The 19,951-nt window shown below is 46.7% G+C and overlaps 1 protein-coding gene across 1 annotated transcript; it reads left to right on the top strand.

Annotated features, from left to right (window-relative positions):
- The first annotated feature begins 8,889 nt into the window (after positions 1-8,889).
- Fam240a (family with sequence similarity 240 member A) lies at positions 8,890-10,804 on the top strand. Its single transcript, XM_031345642.1, has 2 exons — positions 8,890-9,038; positions 10,714-10,804. Exons 1-2 carry the CDS (start codon positions 8,896-8,898, stop codon positions 10,802-10,804), a joined length of 234 nt encoding a protein of 77 aa, XP_031201502.1. The 5' UTR covers positions 8,890-8,895.
- Positions 10,805-19,951: the final 9,147 nt, after the last annotated feature.

Below are 19,951 nucleotides of genomic sequence, written 5' to 3'. Positions count from 1 at the left end.
AAAAAAAAAAAAAAAGAAGTCTTCTCTATATTTTGTCTTAAAATATATAATCTGCTTTGGGTTAATTTTTGGGCAGGATGGGGTACATTTTTCTGCTCATATTGGTGTTTGATTTTTAAAAATGATTTATTTATTTTATTTGTATGAGTACCCTGTCACTGTCTTCAGACACAGCAGGATATCAGAGCTCATTATAGATGGTGGTGAGCTACCATGTGGTTGTTGGGAATCGAACTCAGGACCTTGGGAAAAGCAGTCAGTGCTTTTAACCGGTGAGCCATCTCTCCAGCCCCGAGGTTTGATTCTTCTAATACTATTTACTGCGACATAATCCTTATAATCCTCCCCTCTCAGGTGGCCTGCTGCAGGACTCTGCTTTATGCCCTGTCTTAGAACTTCAGTTTATCAGTGTCACCTGTACCCACTATGTAGCTTCTGAGTAAGTCAGGTGTTCCTCCAACCTCATTCTTCCTTCTCAAAGGTTCTTTGGTTACTCGGCTTCCTTTACCTTTGGCAGATAAATTTCAGTATCAGCTTATCTAAATCATCTGTTTTTAAAATCTACCCTGGATTTTTATTTGATGTCATAATACGTGTATAAGTTAGCCTGGGGAGACTGATGTATTCACTATATTGAGTCACAAACCTTGTATATCTTTCATTCTAAAGAAGGTTTCTGGTATTCCACTTGTCAGCCTTTAGCAAACATACTGTGTTCTATTGGATTAATAGCTAAGTGTCTTATTCGGGAGGGGGGGTGGAATTATTGCAAATGCTATTGAGAGTTGAACTTTAGTTTCAGATTGTTCATTATTAGCATGGGTTGGTTTGGAGGCATTTATATACCCTACATCCTTGTTAAATTCATTTATTAGTTCTGGGAATTTATAAATTACATTTATTTATTTATTTATTTATTTATTTATTTACTGGGAGAGATGGTCATGTCATAGTATACATTGTGACAACTTCTGGAAGTCGGTTCTGTTCTTCCACCACGTGGAACCGGTGCACTCAATTCATTAGACTTGAAAGAGCCATCTGGACCCCTGCCAGCAACTGCCCCATCAGTTAATGATAAAGCCTCTTGTAGCTTAGGCTAGCTCTGAGCTTGTTGTGTAGTTGAAGATGGCCTTGAACTTCTGATCTCCTGATCTCCATCTTCCAAGTGCTGGAATTGCAGCATGGACCAAGGTACCCAGCCTTATTCCTTGCTGAGAATCGAACCTGGAGTTCCAAGCACACTAGGCAAACATTCCACCCACTAAGCTACATCCCGGACCCCTCCAGGAAACACTTGAGTGGTTACTCCATATATACTTGAAAAGCTTCGATCTAGTCAGTGACACTCACATTTTTTTATATACATGATTTCCTCTGGATCCTCTCTACGGGTTTCTTTGATTATCCAGAGAGGAGAATGCCGTCAACACACCCAGCTGTGTCTGTTTTCTTGCCCAGCTCTGCCAGGGTTTGTCTGTGTGTCCTGAAGATCCAGCTGTTTTCAGCACTCTGGCCTTTTTCACACTGAGCACCCAGTCTGGATATGGGTTCCTTTGGATTCAATATCTTGAAGCAAAAGATTGAGGATTTATGGAGATCTTTTGTTTTGTTTTTCTTTGTCCAAATTGAGAGAGTCTAGCTTTTATTTGTTCAAATATATTTTCCTGGGCTTCACTCTTTATCCCCTCTAATTCTTTAGCTCTAATTCTCGGAATTCCCCTTTTCCAGTCTCTGTGGTCGAGTTTTGCTGGGACTATCACAGAAAAAGAATGGCCAGAAGGGCCAGCTCTTCCCTGCTAGGCTGCAGCGCCCTCTACTGGAGGTCAGGTGTTTCGATGTCAAAGCATCGGGCGTCCTTGAGTTTGGTGTCTGGGTTTCAGATGGTCTTGAGTCTAAACTGAGGACTGCAGATAACAAACGGAAAGTTGACAGTGCTCGCTAATCTTGCAATTCTAGTCTTCCCCACGAGCCTCCTCTGGCTACATGCAGTTTAGAATCTCACACGGCCGTTCATGGTTTGTGTCCCCTCCTTATTAGCATGTTTCTTTGGAGAAGAGTGGGGCTTCCACCCTCCGTTTTGTCAGAGACTGGAACCTGTCTATTCAGTACAAGCCATGATTATAAAGAAAAACCCGAGGGATGAAAAGATGGTGCAGACATCTTGTTGCTCTAGTATGAGGATTGGAATTTCAGTTCCAACGCTAATGTAAAGACCAGTGTGACTCCATGCACGCCTGGAACTGAGATCGGAGCTTGCTGGCTGACAGTGTAGTCAAAACAGGAGCTCTAGGTACAGGGAGGGAACCTGCTCCAAACGAACAGATGGAGAGTGGTAAAGGAGGATGCTCTACACTCTCTGGCCTTTGTGAGTATGGATGCATCACACACGGCCAAACAGACACACCACACATGCACACACACAGACACCATAGATACACACACACATACCACACACACACAGACACACACACCACACATGCACACACACAGAGACACACAAACCACACATACACACAATACAATACAGACACAAACATACCATACATAGACACAGACACACACACACAGTACACACATATACACAGATACCACACACAGCACATACATACTCACAAACACACAGCATACACACATATACACACTCAAAGACACCACACACACACATACACAGATACAAACACACACACCACACAAAGTACACAGACACAGACCCACACACACCACACAGACACATACACAGACACACACATACCACACACACACAGACACACACACCACACATACACACACACACAGACACAGACACACAGACACCACACACATATCTGTACACACCACACACACATACAGACACAATACACACAAATATACACATGCACACACTAATATACAGTGCAAGAAGGAAGATGGGGAGGTTAAGAGAACTTGCTGCAGGACCTGGGTTCAATTTCCAGCACCCATACTGGGTAACTCACAGCTGCTTGAAACTCCAGTTCCAGTATATCTAACTCTCCTGGTCTTCTTGAGCACTCTATATGTGTGGTGTACATACATATATGCAGGTAAACATTCACACACAAAAAATAAAAGTAAATTTTTAAAAATAAATCTGGAAAGTGGCTAAACATTTTTAGAAATTTGAAAAGTAATCTTGTTAAAAGTTGCTCTTAGGAAATGCTGGCCACGCAAGAAGCTCGCTCTTGGTATGCATGGTCCACTGTGTAACAATGAAGCATGCTAGCCAAGAGTCATAAGAATGACCAGCATAAGCCAAAACTCTTAAAAAAAAAAAAACAAAAAAACAAAACCTCTCAGATCCCTACATTTGGTCTTAATGCTCTAGGTAACACGAGACTTGAGGGACTGAGCTGTTGGCACGGCATCGGACTCACAGGGGACAAACATTCTCTTCTTTCATTTGACTCCCAGAGCATGTGTCGGCTCCTCATTCAGAATAGATGCCTCACAGATGTGATCGGTTCAAGTTTTGTGTAACTGAATTAATGCTATGGTTTAAGCATTGATTAATCCGGGGGAGTGGCGCCATGGTGACTGGGAGCCGGAGAGTGAGCAGAATTAACGGTGGTCACAGTCTGGCCCGTAGTGTTCTCAGTGAATAGACACAGGGGGATCATTTCTTTCTCTAGAACAGTCCCCAGTGCTCCCAAAGAGCCTTCTGATTATTAACGCCTCTACCTCACCCTTCTGCGAAGAGAAGCGGTTGGTCTCTTTGTAAAAGCAAGGAACCTAAAACACAAACACAGGAAACACATGCCCATGACAGAATGTGCTGGCCTTGAGATGAGATGCTAACCCTCCGATCCCCGTGCACAAAGGCAGTGGGGCAGGAGTGAGTCTCTACACCAAAGACAGAAGAAACATCTCTCCACCTCTACAGAGCCTTAACTTGAGTGTAATAAAATCCATCCATTTTAGTATATGAGTTGATAAATGTTAACCATTCGGTTACCCAACCAGAATTATAAACAAGGATACAGTACATTCTCAGAACACTACAAAGTAGCCAGGACCTTCTGCCATAATTCTCAGCCCGAGACCAACCCGCAAACTCCATCCGGCTTCTGTAAATGTGGCTCAGCAGAGACTCTGAGGAGACCACTTCCCTCCCAGGTTATTCCTGCCTGTCAGCCAATATGCATGTCCCTCCCCCCACCCCCGCAAGCACCCACAAGCCCTTGGACCAGATGTGGAGTCACTTTGTCTGAACTCCCATCCTAACAGCTGATACAAGACGTGTCTATGTCTGTGATAAGAATGTCCTGTCCAAGTCAGTGCAGGGTGGGGACCCTGTCTTATCCCAGCATCAGCTGTTGGGATGAGGCAGATGGGAATATTAGTTATTTTTAATCGTCTTTACTCTCGTTTTCATATTGTTCTGAAAGTGTGTTTCTAAAGTTGTTATTGAGTCTTTTTCTTTTCTTAAAAAAATGTATTTACTTTACTTATTATGAATGTTTTGCTTGCGTGTTTGTTTGCCACATGTGTGCCTGGTGCCTGTGAGGTCAGAAGAGAGTATCAGAGCCTCTGGAACTGGAGTTGCCAATGGTTGTGAGCCACCCTGTGGGTTCTGGGAACTGAGTTCAGGTCCTCTGCAAGAGCAGCCACTGCTCTGAGAGGTGGAGCCATCTCTCCTGCCCCTGATTTTCTTTTCTTTTCTTTTCTTTTTTTTGAGACAGGGTTTCTCTGTGTGGCCTTGGCTGTCCTGGAACTCACTCTGTAGACCAGGCTGGCCTCGAACTCAGAAATCCGCCTGCCTCTGCCTCCCAAGTGCTGGGATTAAAGGTGTGCGCCACCACCGCCCGGCTTCCCTGATTTTCTTGAAGCTACAAAGTTAGCAACAGCAACTGCTCTAGTTCTGTTCCTAGTGACACTGACAAGTAAAACAGATTAAGGAGTCTAGGGAGATGAAAGTGAGACGCATTAATAAAAATGATTCTCAGGGTTGTGGCATATGCCCCAGCATGCCCACAAAAGCAGAAGACAACAGACAGGAGTCAATTCTCTCCTTCCACCACGTTGGGTCAAGGAATCCAACTCAGGACTGGTGGCAAGTGCTTTATACTCTGGCCATCCTGAGCCTGGGGCTTTTCTGTTTCTTCATACACATATGGAATACCTCTGGATATATGACGTCCTTTCAAGGACAGAGGGATGAAAAGGCTTCCCTGATGCTCCCCTGGGTGCAGGCTGTCGAGTGACATTGCTTAACCTAGAAACAATGGTTGTCCTGTCACCAAGGCATTACATGGCAGTGAGCAAACCAGGCATAAGGAGAATCAGTCACAGACCCAGGAAACCAGACAGCACTGTGTACAAACAAAGAAAATGGACTCTATCCTGAGATGTCAGTTTTATTCCTCCAGCTTGATGATTCTCCCACCAGAGAACAGTCAGAAAGGCAGAAAGGCTGAGGTCTGAGGTTATAGTCCCAACCCTGGGAATGCTGAGTGGCTCCAGAAGTTCCAGACTAGCCAAGGCAATATAGTAAGATGATTATCGCAAAAAAAAAAAAAAAAAACCCAAGTCAGGAATTGCAGTGCACATCTGGAATCCTAATACTCAAGAGGTAGGAACGAGAGAATCAGAAGTTCAAAGTTACCCTCAGCTATGTAGGGAGTTCCAGCTTAGCATGGCTATAGACTCTGTCTTAAAACCCAGAACTTTTTGAGTGCTGACACTCTGCCACAGAGGAGGATTCCACATCGTGAAACTGTTCATGCATGAAATTCTCTAAAATGAGCATGGGGTGTGTACTAAACACAAATGAATTTCATGTTTAGAATTGGGAAAACATTCCATTATGCATATGTAAATATTGAAAAAAAAACTTTAACCATTTCTGGTCTCAAGCATTTTGGATAAGATTTTGTTTGTTTGTTTGTTTGTTTTGTTTTGTTTTTCGAGACAGGGTTTCTTTGTGTAGCCCTGGCTGTCCTGAAACTCACTCTGTAGACCAGGCTGGCCTCGAACTCGGAAATCCACCTGCCTCTGCCTCCCAAGTGCTGGGATTAAAGGTGTCTGCCATCACTGCCTGGCTGGATAAGATACTTAGCTTGTAAATGTATTCAAAACTTTATACGTTTTGCAGTGTGCTTTGAATATGTGGTCAAATTGAACTTAAAAGAAATATTAAAGATAAGAAAAGTAGGCCTCATAGATTTTTTTTTTTTAATTTTTGTTGTTGTTTTTTTAAGACAGAGTTTCTCTGCATAGCCCTGGCTGTCCTGGAACTCACTCTGTATACCAGGCTGGCCTTGAACTCAGAAATCTGCCTGCCTCTGTCTCCCAAGTGCTGGGATTAAAGGCATATGCTACCACTGCCAGGCTAGATTTTTTTTTTTTAAAAAAAGCTAAGCCTCAGGCAGTGGTGGCGCACTCCTTTAATCCCAGCACTTGGGAGGCAGAGGCAGGTGGATTTCCGAGTTCGAGGCCAGCCTGATCTACAGAGTGAGTTCCAGGAGAGCCAGGGCTACACAGAGAAACCCTGTCTCCAAAAACCAAAAAAAAAAAAAAACATAAAAGCTAGGCCTCACTGTGTATGTAGCTCTGGCTAGCTTGGAGCTTGCTGTGTAGACCAGGTTATCCTCAAACTCACAGAAGCCCATCTGTCTTTGCCTCTTGGGCGCTTGGCTTAAAGAAATGTATATACTATTATGCCTGTAATGTGCAAGAATATTTTAAAATTTAAGTTGAACTTAAAAATAATATTTTTAATTTAAACATTTGAATTAAAGAATATTTTAAAGATTTTACTTTGTTTGTTTGTTTTGACTTGTCAAGACAAGGTTTCTCTGTGTAGCCCTGGCTGCCCTGGAACTCATTCTGTAGACCAGGCTGGCCTCAAACTCAGAGATTCACCTGCCTCTGCCTCCCAAGTGCTGGGATTAAAGGTGTGCAACAACCACCAGCTGGCAAGGTTTTTTTTGTTTTGTTTTTGTTTTGTTTTTGTTTTGTTTTTAATTGGTGTCTGTGTGAATGTTTGTGTGCACATGAGTGCGGATGTATTTGGGGACCAGAAGAGGGTGGAGCTGGAGTTACAGGCAGCTGTGAGCTGTCCAGCATGCGTCCTGGGAACTGGGATGGGGTCCTCTGGAAGAACAATCACTGTTCTTGACAACTGAGCCATTTTTCCAGCCCTCAGAGAATTGTTGTAACAAGCTGGAGACACAGGCTCAGTGAAGACAGAAGTCTGGAAAGAGCATCTGCTTTCAAGCTCCTCTCTCCTTATACCCCACCCAACTCTCGTGGTCACTGACCATGAGAGAATCCCGGGCCAGATCTTTAGGAGTCCTGGTGGCCCTTCAACACTCCCTGCTCTGCCATCAGCACCCAACTGTCACACCCTCATCTCTCATCTCCATCTGTACTGCTGAGTTGCTCTCCAGGGTCTCCCCCTCTGGCTTTCCCCAGGGGTACACAGACCCAAGGCACAGCCAAGCCGTCTTCATTGATGCCCCTTTTCTTCACTGACCCCCTGGGGCTGACCACTCTGGATCCCTTGAGAATCGGTGCACGCTGCAGCATTCGTGTCTCTCATATTCTGGCTGCTGCTGACCCCAGGCTGTCTGCAGCAGCTTGGTCGCCCCTCCCCCAGACCCACTCTCACCCGTCCGGTCTCCGCCCCAGCACGCCTTGCACAGAGATGGTCTGGGCACCCCCTGATTTCATTCACACATATATGGGCAGACATTCTTATGGTCCTTAAAATAAGACCCAAATCATCTCTGGATGAGCCGTGGCTTTCCCTCCCGATTGGCGTCTCCTGTGCAAGCCTCTTTGGGGAACTGCAGCAAACGGGGAGCAGCGGCTGTTCTTTCTTGTTCAGACGGGGTCTTTCCATGCAGCCCTAACTGACTGGTACTCTTCATGGAACCCAGACAGGCTTGCACCACACTCTCCATCTTACTGTGTCTTGTTTGTCTCTGTCCCTGTCTCTCTCTGTCTCTTTCTCTCTCTGTGTCTCTCTCTGTCTCTCTGTCTCTCTCTCTGTCTCTGTCTCTCTGTCTCTCTGTCTCTGTCTCTCTCTGTCTCTCTGTCTCTCTGTCTCTCTGTCTCTCTCTCTCTCTCTCTCTCTCTCTCTCTCTCTCTGTGTGTGTGTGTTTAAAAGCGATCCCAGAATTGCAGAGGCAGAATTGAGTGGATCTTTATGAATTTGAGGACAGCATGATCTACACAGCAAATTCCAGTCCACCCAGAGTACACTCTCTCTCTCTCTCTCTCTCTCTCTCTCTCTCTCTCTCTCTCTCTCTCTAAGTGAAAATGAGAGCCATCTAGTATGAGTGGTGCCCACGTGTGTGCATACAGACTGAAAATGGCTTGGTGTTGGTTGTTATCAAACCCTGAGATCACTCCTTGTCACATACTCCTTGAGCAGAAGGCTCAAACCTTGGTGTTGGTTGTTATCAAACCCTGAGATCACTCCTTGTCACACACTCCTTGAGCAGAAGGCTCAAAGTCTCAGAAGTACCGAGTTTGTCAGGCTATCACTCAGATGACACAGGTGGTTTCTGTCACCGCTCTGTGAGTCACTGGCTAGTTCATGCAGGTGCCTCAAACCCACAGCACATATGCCTGTGCTTACTGCTAAGGAATGGTTCTCCCTCCAGTGAAGGAGAATGACAGAATTTTCCTCCAGACTGGTGGTCACGGCACTCCTGACCAGGTACACTCCACTCTCCATGCTTGGACCTTCCGTCTTCAGTTCTTACTGTGTGTTGACAAGAGATGCTCCACGGAGGCTGGGTGCTTCAGGTTCTGTGGCTGCTCAGGGTCATAAGAAAACTGCAGTCTGTATTCAAATGGATCCTGAATCCTGCAGAATCCAAGGATCATTCTCTGAAGGGCTTCAATGTCTCCTTTCTTTTTCAGGGGATGAACAATCAGTATGTCCGTCGAGAGGTCTTCTGTAGGAACACTTGCCATGAGCTCAAGCGGTTCTGGGAGAGGGAGATTGGCAAGCAGACGTGCTACAGAGAGTCCGAGGAGCATCGCCTAGGAAGAAGCGCGCTGAGAAAGTACGCAGCACATGTCTGTTTTAACACATTTCACAAAGATTTATGTACTTTTATGTTTTCTGTGATGTCTTTGCAGCATGTGTGTGCAGCGCCCTAGAGGCCAGGAGAAGGTGTTGGATCCTCTGCAACTGGAATTATAGACTGTGGTTAGCTGCCATGCGGGTGTTCACAACCACCTGTAACTCTAGCTCCAGGGAATCCAACACCTCTGGTGTCTTTGAGTACTCACACACACACACACACACACACACACACACCACCCTCATGTGCAGGAATGTACACACATTATTTGAAATAATAAAAATAAGTTGGTTTTTTTTTTTTTTTTTTTGGAGACAGGGTAGACTGTGTAGGTCTGGCTTTCCTGAAACTCACTCTGTAGACCAGGCTGGCCTCGAACTCAGAAATCCGCCTGCCTCTGCCTCCCAAGTGCTGGGACTAAAGGCGTGCATCACCACTGCCCTGCTAAAAATAAGTCTTAAACTATAAGATGGAGGTACTAGAGATGCTCTGAGGCAAGTCTGGGTAACATGAAACTGCTAAGAAAAAGAAAAGAGAAGAAAAAAAGAAAAGGAAGGAAAGGAAGGGAGGGAGAAAGGAAGGAAGGAAGGGAGGGAGAAAGGAAGGAAGGAAGGAAGGGAGGGAGGAAGGAAGGAAGGAAGGAAGGAAGGAAGGGAAGAAGGAAGGAAGGAAGGAAGGAAGGAAAAAGGGAAAAAGAAGCTACAAAATGGACAGAGGAGGAGATGGCTCGCTTGGTAAAACATTTGCCACGCAAACATAAAAACCTGAGTTTGATCCCCAGCCCAAACACTAAAATATTCACATCCAGCAGTGCCCACCCATAACCCCTGTGCTGAGGAGAGGAGGCAGGAGGATCACTAGGACCTACTGGTTAGCTAGTCTAGCTGAATTGGCCAGCTCCAGTTTAGTGAGAGATCCCTGTATTCAAAAATAAAGTAGGGGCTGGAAAGACGGCTCTGAAAGAGAGGGATCCTCTTCTGGAGAGTCCAGGTTCAATTCCCAGCACCCATGTGTGGCTCACAACTATCTGTAATTGCAGTTCCAGGAGATCCAATTCCCTCTTGTGGTCTCTGAGACACCAGGCATGCACATGGTACACAGACATGCATACAGACAAAATATTCATACATATTTTTTAATTTAAAAATAAGGTAAGGAGCTGGGCGGTGGTGGTACATGCCTTTAATCCCAGCACTTGGGAGGCAGAGGCAGGTGGATTTCTGAGTTCGAGGCCAGTCTGGTCTACAGAGTGTGTTCCAGGACAGCCAGGGATACACAGAGAAACCCTGTCTCGAAAAAAAAAAAAAAGTAAGGAACAACAAAGAACGACACTGGACATTGATATCTGGCCTCTGAGTATACATCAGCAGGAACCCCGCCCCTCGGCGCCCCATGCAGGCACCACCACCACCACACCCCCCCCCCGGCGCCCCATGCATGCATGTTTATGTACACACGGAAAGCCCCCAGTCAGGAAATCAGAAAGTGACTCTGCTCCTTTTCACTCTGGTAAATAAACATGCATATACATTTGATTTGCAAGTCCTCCGCGTACCCTCCTAAAACCAGAACACTGAATGGTTTCAGGGAGGACACTTCTCAGAGCCTCAGCTGTAGCAATGAGGGCCCCATCTGTGCGCGTTTCTATTTCCAGACTCAGGGAAGAATGGAAGCAGAGGCTGGAGACAAAGCTGAGGCTTCGGAACAACCCAGACGAGGCTGAGAAGCAGACAAATGTCGGCTAAGAGCTTCCCGCATCCCTGACCGAGACCCACCGAAGCACTGAGGTCGCTCCCCAAAGTCTCTCTGCTTGCGCATCCTTCCCCAATGCCCGCCCCTGTAAGAGCTTCTTCCTCTCAGGGAGGCCAGGCTATGACTCCCAAAGCCTCTGAACGTGAGCTTGTTTAATATCAAGGCCTCAGACACAGTGTTTGTTTTCATATCATTTTCCTCTCGTTTTAAAATCTTTTAAAGTCTGTGCATACCAGAAGGGATTCCGATCTTCCTGGTCTTGCTTGAACCACTGCATAGTATTTCTGCTCCACCATTTCAACCAAGAAAAATAACTACGTGGAGTGAAATCTTTCCAAGTATTTCCCTTTAATGAGAAGAGCCATGAGCCCGTCTGCAGAAACAGCAGCACCAGTCGTCCTTGCAAAGAGCCGGCCTCCTTGTGAATTGAATTGGCCTTCAGAAACCATGTCTATCAATAAAATATGGAGATAAGTTTAATAAATTTAACCATGTCTATCAATAAAATGTGGAGATAAGTCGCTTGCTAGCCCATGAGCACTCTCTTCGTTGCACATATTTAGCTAGATCTCCACGAGTTTGTACTGGTTAACTTCCAGTCTGTTAGCTCAACCGAGCTGATTTCAGGCCACACCAAGGGTATTTAGCACACACATGCTGGACTTAAAAGCGACACTGTCATTCCATCGCTTAGGTCCAGAAGGATAATGGTCACCGCCATTTGGAATACAATGGTAATAAAGTCTGGGAACTTTTTTTTTTTTCCACAGAAGAGGAGAGCAGAGAGCTTCATGATTGTTGTACATGACACCTATAAGGGTTTAAACACAAGGGTGATTCAACTGGTAAACAGAAAAGCAATTTCCCTGTCACATATGCATATATTATTATTGTTATCATTGACTACACTTTAAAAATATTTACTTTCATTTAAAATGATATTTATGCATGTGTATCTGGGGAGGGGGAGCGGTGCATGTGTACCTGTGTGGGAGTTTGTGTGTGTGTGTATGGATCTGTGGGGTTGTATGCATGTGTATCTGGCAGAGGGGTGGAATGTGTATCTGTTTTGTGTGTATGTGTGTGTGTATTTATGTATGTATGTGTGTACTTGTGTGGGATATGCATGTCTGTCTGTGTGTATGTGCATGTGTATATGTGGGGGGTATGCATATGTGTTTGTGTGTGGGAGTGTGTGTGTCTGGGGGTATATGTGTGTCTGTGGATGCGTGTGTGCATGTGTCTGTGTGGGGGTGTGCATTTGTATCTGTGAGGAGGGTATATATGTGTCTATATATGTGTCTGTGTGGGTGGGTGTGCATGTGTGTCTGTGTGTGTGTGTGTGCATGTGCATCTGTGTGTGGGTGTGCATGTATGTCTGTATGTGGGTGTGCATGTGTGTCTGTGTGTGTGGGTGAACATGTGTGTCTATGGGTGTATGTACATGCATGTTTGTGTGGGGGTGTGTGCATGTGTGTCTATGTGGGGATGTGCATGTGTGTTTGTGTGGTGGGGTGGGCATGTGTGTCTGTGTGGAGTGTGTGCATGTGTGTCTGTGTGTGGGTGTGCATGTGTGTCTGTGTGGAGGTGTGCATGTGAGTGTCTGTGTGGGGGTGTGCATGTGTGTCTGTGTGGGGGTATGCATGTGTATATGTGAGGAGGGTATATATGTGTCTATATATGTGTCTGTGTGTGTAGATGTGCATGTGTGTCTGTGTGTGTATGTACATGTATGTTTGTGTGTGGGGGTATGCATGTGTGTCTATGTGGGGATGTGCATGTGTGTCTGTATGTAGGTGTGCATGTGTATCTGTGGGGTGGTGTGCATGTGTGTTTGTGTGGGGGTGTGCATGTTTGTTTGTGTGGAGGGTATGCATGTTTGTCTGTGTGTGGGTGTGCATGTGTGTCTGTGTGGAGGTGTGCATGTGAGTGTCTGTGTGGAGTGTGTGCATGTGTGCCTGTGTGGGGGTGTGCATGTGTGTGTCTCTGTGGGGGTGTGCATGTGTGTGTGTGTGTGTGTGTCTGTAGGGGTGTGCATGAGTGTCTGTGTGGAGTGTGTGCATGTGTATCTGTGTGGGGGTGTGCATGTGTGTCTGTGGGGGTGTGCATGTGTGTGTCTCTGTGGGGGTGTGCATGTGTGTGTGTGTGTGTGTGTCTGTAGGGGTGTGTATGAGTGTCTGTGTGTGGAGTGTGTGCATGTGTGTCTGTGTGGGGGTGTGCATGTGTGTGTGTGTGTGTGTGTCTGTAGGGGTGTGCATGAGTGTCTGTGTGTGGAGTGTGTGCATGTGTGTCTGTGTGGGGGTGTGCATGTGTGTCTGTGGGGGTGTGCATGTGTGTGTCTCTGTGGGGGTGTGCATGTGAGTGCAGGGGCCAGTGGTGGCTGTCAAGTCTTTGGGAGCTGGAGTTACAGGTGGATGTGAGCCTCCCTCTGTGGGTGCTGGGAACTAAACTCAGGTCCTGAGCAAGAGCAGCACGTACTCTTAACCACTGAGCCATGCTGCTCTTGCTGAGGACCAACCTCCAGTCTGAAGTAACCCACCGACCGGAGTAGAACCACTGGCCGGATTCTACACGGCCCCCAACTATTACATCTTCTTATGAACAAGAAAACAGAGGCTCAGAAACGTGACACAAGTGTAAAACGGATTAGTGAAAGAGCTGAGGTTCAGTATCAGTTCCAACTTCAAAGCAAATCCTCATTTCAAACCATGGTACCAGTTAATTAACGCCCAAGTGTTCCTGCTTTCAATGATGTGTGCTCCGTGGTAATGTATTTTAACCAGATACTAAAATCCATGTATAAGATATGTGTGTTTAGATGCTAACACTAAAAATCTTCAGTGGAGTACGAACTGAAGAGTTCACATGTGTGGGTGTGCATGTGTCTGTGTGTGGGTGTGCATGTGTGTCTATGTGTGGGTGTGCATGTGTCTGTGTGTGAGTGTGCATGTGTGTCTGTGTGGGGCTGTGCATGTGTGTCTGTGTGGGGTGTGCATGTGTGTCTGTGTGGGGGTGTGCATGTGTGTCTGTGTGGGGGTGTGCATGTGTGTCTGCATGTGGGGGTGTGCATGTATGTCTGTGTGTGGGTGTGCATGTGTGTCTGTGTGGGGTGTGCATGTGTGTCTGTGTGGGGGTGTGCATGTGAACAGTTTCGGATGCTTTCTAGAATGCCGTTAGGTCTTGTTAGGGCCTGAAAGGGAAACCTCCCTGTGGGCTGAGTTTGAAGCACCTACCTGGTCCTCAGCGGCGAGCCCTCTTTTGGGAGGGTTTGCAACCTTGCGGCTAGTGGCATAGCTAGCTAAAGTGGGCCATTTGGGGGCAGTGCTGGAGAGAGGTAAACCTAGTTCCAGCCTGAGGGGTGAGTTCCCTCACTACCTGGATGTGAACAGCCACACCACACTGCCCGGATGTGAACAGCCATGCCAGGCCACACCACCCGTATGTGAACAGCCATGCTACAGGTTCCCTCCACTACAGACTGAGCTGCTCCCAACACCTTCCATTCGAGACTTATCGTCTAAACTGTGAGCCGAAAAGAACCTTCCCTCCCAGAAGCTGCACCTGTCAGGAGTTTTGCCTCAGCACACAGAAAAGACAAACTATGATGTTAGTAAGAATGTGAGCACAGGGGTGGGGGGAGGGGGCAACAGCAAGTTCAACTGCTGTTCCAAATCAAGGAATCCCATCTCCCTGGTTGATGCCATGTGTCCCTCCGACTAATTTTCCATGTTCTCGTCTACATTGGATTAATTTAAAAGGTAGGCACATCAGTGGAGTGAACAGTATTGAACATAACTGAATAGGTTAACAAGCTTCCAATAATGGCAATTTGGGGAATTATAAGAGGATAGCAAACTTACTCCTACACTTAATATCAAATTGTGGGCTATCTTACTGTTTGTTCCTCTGTTTCTCCAAAAGAAGCCTTTCCACTCCCAGTCCCATCTCCCAGGGACCTGGCCACTGTCTGGTTATCTCAATAAACAATGCTTTACTTGCCCAGTTCCTCAAGCTAAAATCTAGCCACCCCTACCTTCTCTCTCTTCTTACATCTGTCCTGTCTAGGCCACTCAAGGTCCTGTGAGGCAGTTTTGGGTTAGCAACATGGCTGGGTGGAGAAGGTACTAGCTGCGAGCTCCTGATGACCTGAGCGCAGTCCTGGAACCCACAGAGGAAGGAAAGAACTGGCTCCTGAAACTTGTCCTCTGACTGTCACACATGTGCCATGGCAACACACCTGCCCAATATACTCAAATAGATACACATCCTGCACACACACACACACACACACACACACACACACGATACCCACATACATGAGTGACAATAAATGAGTTTCCGATGTCAGCTTCACTTCTTAAGACTGTAAGGTTTAGATTCTAAACTACTATCCCTTGATTCAAATGCTTCCAAAAGTTTAACACACTTAATTTATCGTCTTCAGCAAGGCTTAGCAGTACACGCCTGTAATCCCAGAATGCAGGAGGTGAAGGCAAGAGGATCAGTCGTTTAAGGACATGCTGACTATATAGAAAACTCAGCCTGGGGTACATGAATAATTCCGTTTCAATTTTTTATGAAAGTAATTAAAGTTCCTCATCTTTAGTCTAAATACTGCTAAAGTTATAAGAAAATTCAGTCTCCCATTCTCATAATCTTAGTCATTATGAAAATTCCTTTAAAAAAAAAAAAAAACAAACTAAAAACACAAAATTACCATACAAACAACTCCTGGGTATAGACCCGAAGGATTCTAAGTCACCACGCCACACAGATACCTGAATGTGCATTTATGACAAGACTATTCCCCATACCGAAGTCACGGAAGCAACCTAGTGTCCACTAACCTGTGCATGGATGAAGGACATACGTTATAGATACGCAGTGGAATTTTATGTAGCCACAAAGAACAAAATTATGCTGTTTGCAACAAAGTGGTTGGGAAGCTGGAGAGATGGCTGAGCAGCTAAGAGCACTTGCCGCTCTTGCAGAGGACCCTGATTCACACACATGGTGACTCATGATTTGCAACTCTAGTTCCCTCTTCTGACATCTGTGGGCATCAGACATGCACATGGTACACAGACATCCAGGCAAAACACTCATACACATGAACCTAAGTAATATATTTTTTTAAACCTTTGTTGTTGTTTGCTAGAAATATGGATACAACCAGAGAACATTACATTACTGGGGTGGGATGAGGCGGAACAGACTGAAAAAGAGAAATATATGTGCTTTCTCTCATATGTAGACTTTAGTTTGCATATAAACTCCCATCTTTGTATCTCTCTTTGTCTGTCTGTTCTATCTTTCGATCTCTGTGTGTCTCTACTTTTGTCTCTCTCTGTATGTCTGTGTCTCTCCCTGTCTTTGTCTGTCTGTTCTGTCTTTCTCTCTCTCTCTGTGTCTCTCCTTCTGTGTCTCTCTCTGTGTCTCCCTTTCTCTTTCTCTCTATCTTTCTGTTTCTCTGTCTCTTTGTCTCTCTGTTTTTCTTTCTGTCTCTCTGTTTCTCTGTGTCTCTGTCTCTTTGTCTGTCTCTGTTTCTGTCTCTCTCTCTCTGTCTCTCTCTCTCTCTGTGGGTGTGTGTGTATATGTGTATGTACCTAACACATAAATGGTTCATCTAAGCTATAAATAGAGCCCTGGTGGGTAAATTAGCCTTAATCCCAGCCCATCAATGTGGGATCCTCCTCACAGGGATCTGAACAGTCCTAGCTGTTGCTGCTGGAAACCTTCATACCCTGGAGACGAGCCGTAGATGCTTCCTTCTGTTTCCTGTGTGCAAGAATAATTGAATTAACGTGCCGAGGGGATGTGATAGCCGGCTTCTGGAGACACTGAGTGATACAATGGGGAAGGGACATGAAGGGAAGGTCACAGTTACCTAGTGGAAAGAGACAAATGGAGAAGACTAGGGACATGAGAAGCCCACCACATTGGGCTTTGAGACTGAATATGGGTCACACTGCATCTGGAACAGCCTCTAGGGATGGGGACAGCATGGGAACAGCATTCACGTGATGAGACACAAGGCCTCTCTGTTGGGCAAACGAGTGGAAGGTTTGCATACAGCACAGCACTATGTTTTATGAGAGCCGCCTCCATAATACCCCCATTCAGATCAGGCCGAGGAGCTGAATGATGCCACGTGTTTCCTCTCTCCTAGCAGAGAGCCAGCTTAGCCCCGAGTTAGTCAACATGAAGCAGGTTGCAGAATGTGGCTAAGCTTTAGAAGGTCCTTTTGTAAGGTCCCTTCCTGACCAGGAAGCTATCCTAATTCTCCAAACATTTCCATCGAATGGGGGAGGTTCATAGGGTGTGGTGCTTCTAGAACCTTCCAGTGGTGTGTCCACTCCAGCAGTGCCCACCTGAACCACATGTGCCCATGCCCCAAGTTCTTGACAACTGGCTCCATTCAGACTCTCCAGGAACCCATAGGCTGTCTTGAGGGCAGCTCTCAAATTGAGGCTGATTTACCAAGAGGTTGGAGTAGCTGAGATGCCAAATGGGAGGCGTGCCATGGGCTAGCCCACAGTATCAACAGCATAGTAAGCACTCACAGGAAGGGTGATTTTAGATGCACCAGAAGAAGGTGTCAGATCTCCTACGGATGGTTGTGAGCCACCATGTGGTTGCTGGGATTTGAACTCAGGACCTTCGGAAGAGCAGTCAGTGCTCTTACCTACTGAGCCATCTCGCCAGCCCTGAGTTCGACATGCTGATCTGCAGACAGCATAAGCTACTGTGAGCCACACTGGGCAGAGCCTGAGCATCAGAGAAGAGTATTAAAGATCCGTGACAGCATGAAACGGCAGCTCCTAACCTCTAAGGCCTCTCCTTCATGCCTTGGTGGCTTTCTTTCTCTCCGTCCCTCCAACCCTGCTCTTAGAAGATCACGAGAGGCCTGCATCACAGCAGTTTTGTAGTCACGAAGGCATAGTCCCAGAGGGCAGGCCTGGGAGCAACAGGCCAAGGATCTGTGACAGAGGCAGCAGGACTGCGGTCTTCCCCCAGTGGTCTTTGCTGCCAGGTAGACCTGAACTCAGGGCTACACACACCCAGAGCTTTCTCTGTACTTGGTACCCAACCCCCAGGCTCCTGCCCTGTGGCCTCAGGGGATACAGGTGCAGAGAGCACCCAGCTCCTAGAGATAAAGGAAGTGCCCCCTCCCTCCTGTGAAGATGAGATCCTTTTGTGACAACAGGGCAGGGAAGATGTCACCACCTCAGTGACTAGATAGAACAAGACTCATCCATCCCCGCCACCAGCAGCTTCCGCCGGGGTCACTACAGCCTTGACGAGCTCCGTCTCCACAGCACCCAGCCAAAACACAGTGTTGTTTCGAACCTGGGAGCTGGGGGAGGCAGCTGGCCTCACACAACCTTGTCACTCCGCTCCCCTTTACTCGGACTGTGACTTCTCTCTCCTCGAGGAGCTACACAGGGTACCTACGCCTGGCCTGCCTCTGTCCTGCTTCCTTCCATCCAGCCCTGGGTTGAGGGGTCTCTCTCTCTCAAAAAACCCAGGCATCGGTGTGAGGAAAGAAATGGCAGGCCAGACTCCTCCTGTCTTCTCCCATGAACAGCAGGGCCAAGAGTCTGAATATTATTTGCAGTCTCCTCTGCTTTGCCTACCCTCCCTGCTCCTCAGTGCCATGGAAACCAGATCTGATTTCCAGTGACATTCCCCTGGGAGACGGTTTGGAGTCCTTGCCATTCCCTGCCCTCTCTCGTTGACTGTGAACCACTCTGAGGTAGGAGCAAGGTTCTTGAAGATTCAGCCAGCCCTTTGCTGGGGAGCACAGGGGAAGATCTTGGCTATCTTCATCACTAACTCATCCCAGGGGATTTGATCCACATTTTGCACTAACTCCATCCAATGAAAACCTGAAGCTGCAGCTCCCAGACTCTTCCGTGTCCCTCCATCTGCCTCCTGCATCCTTTATGAAGATTGATAGTAACAAGGTTCAAAGCACCAAGAACCGGGTAATGTGGTACTTGTCTGAGACTAAAGAGAGGAGGTTCTGTGTGACTCCGGGAGGGGCTCAAACAGTCAAGGGCAGGAAATTGAGATGCATCAGTAAAGACAAAACACACACACCTGACAGGATGCAGGCAAGGGAAGGGACAGGGGACCCTAGGGGAACAGGCTCTTGCAGGAAACACCGTGGAATGGGGAAACCTGCAGGACACAGAGGAGACTGTTCTGGGAAGAGCAAGGGTCAGCGGGTAGAGGAAGGGCACCAGGGACTCTAGAACTACTAATATAGGTGGCAAGTTGTCTTAGTTTGAGTTTCCATTACTGTGAAGAGGCACCATGACCAAGACAACACTTATAAGGGAAAACATTTAATTGAGGCTATTTACAGTTTTAGAGGTTTAGTCCATGATCATGGTGGGAAACATGCCAGCATGCAGGCGGATATGCTGCTGGAGAAGGAACTGAGAGCTCTACATCCCTTTAATCCCAGCACTCGGGAGGCAGAGGCAGAGGCAGGTGGATTTCTGAGTTCGAGGCCAGCCTGGTCTACAGAGTGAGTTCTAGGACAACCAGGGCTACACAGAGAAACCCTGTCTCGAAAAACAAATGTGTGTGTGTGTGTGTGTGTGTGTGTGTGAGAGAGAGAGAGAGGGGTGGGGAAGAGAGCGCTCTACATCTTAATCTGCAGGTAGCAGAAGCAGACTGTGTTCCACACTGGGCAGAGCTTGAGCATCTATGTGACCTCAAAGCTCGCCTCCACACTGACACACTTCATCCAACAAGGCCACACCTCCTAATAGTGCCACTCTCTCTGGCCAAGCTTTCAAATATGAGTCTATGGAGGCCATACCTATTCAAACCACCACGTTCCACTCCCTGGCCCCCACAGGCTTATAGCCAATAACAGAGCACAAAAATGTATTCAGTCCAACTCCAAAATTCCCCAGAGTCTACAACAGTCTCAAACTTGTTTAAAAATCCACCATTCAAGCCGGGCGGTGGTGGCGCACGCCTTTAATCCCAGCACTTGGGAGGCAGAGGCAGGCGGATTTCTGAGTTCGAGGCCAGCCTGGTCTACAGAGTGAGTTCCAGGACAGCCAGGGCTATACAGAGAAACCCTGTCTCAAAAAACCAAAAAAAAATAAATAAATAAAATA

Source organism: Mastomys coucha, unplaced genomic scaffold (genome assembly GCF_008632895.1).
Source record: "Mastomys coucha isolate ucsf_1 unplaced genomic scaffold, UCSF_Mcou_1 pScaffold23, whole genome shotgun sequence".
Lineage (NCBI taxonomy): Eukaryota > Metazoa > Chordata > Mammalia > Rodentia > Muridae > Mastomys > Mastomys coucha.
Note: the sequence above shows the minus strand (reverse complement) of the source record. Positions and strands in the feature narration are given on the sequence as shown.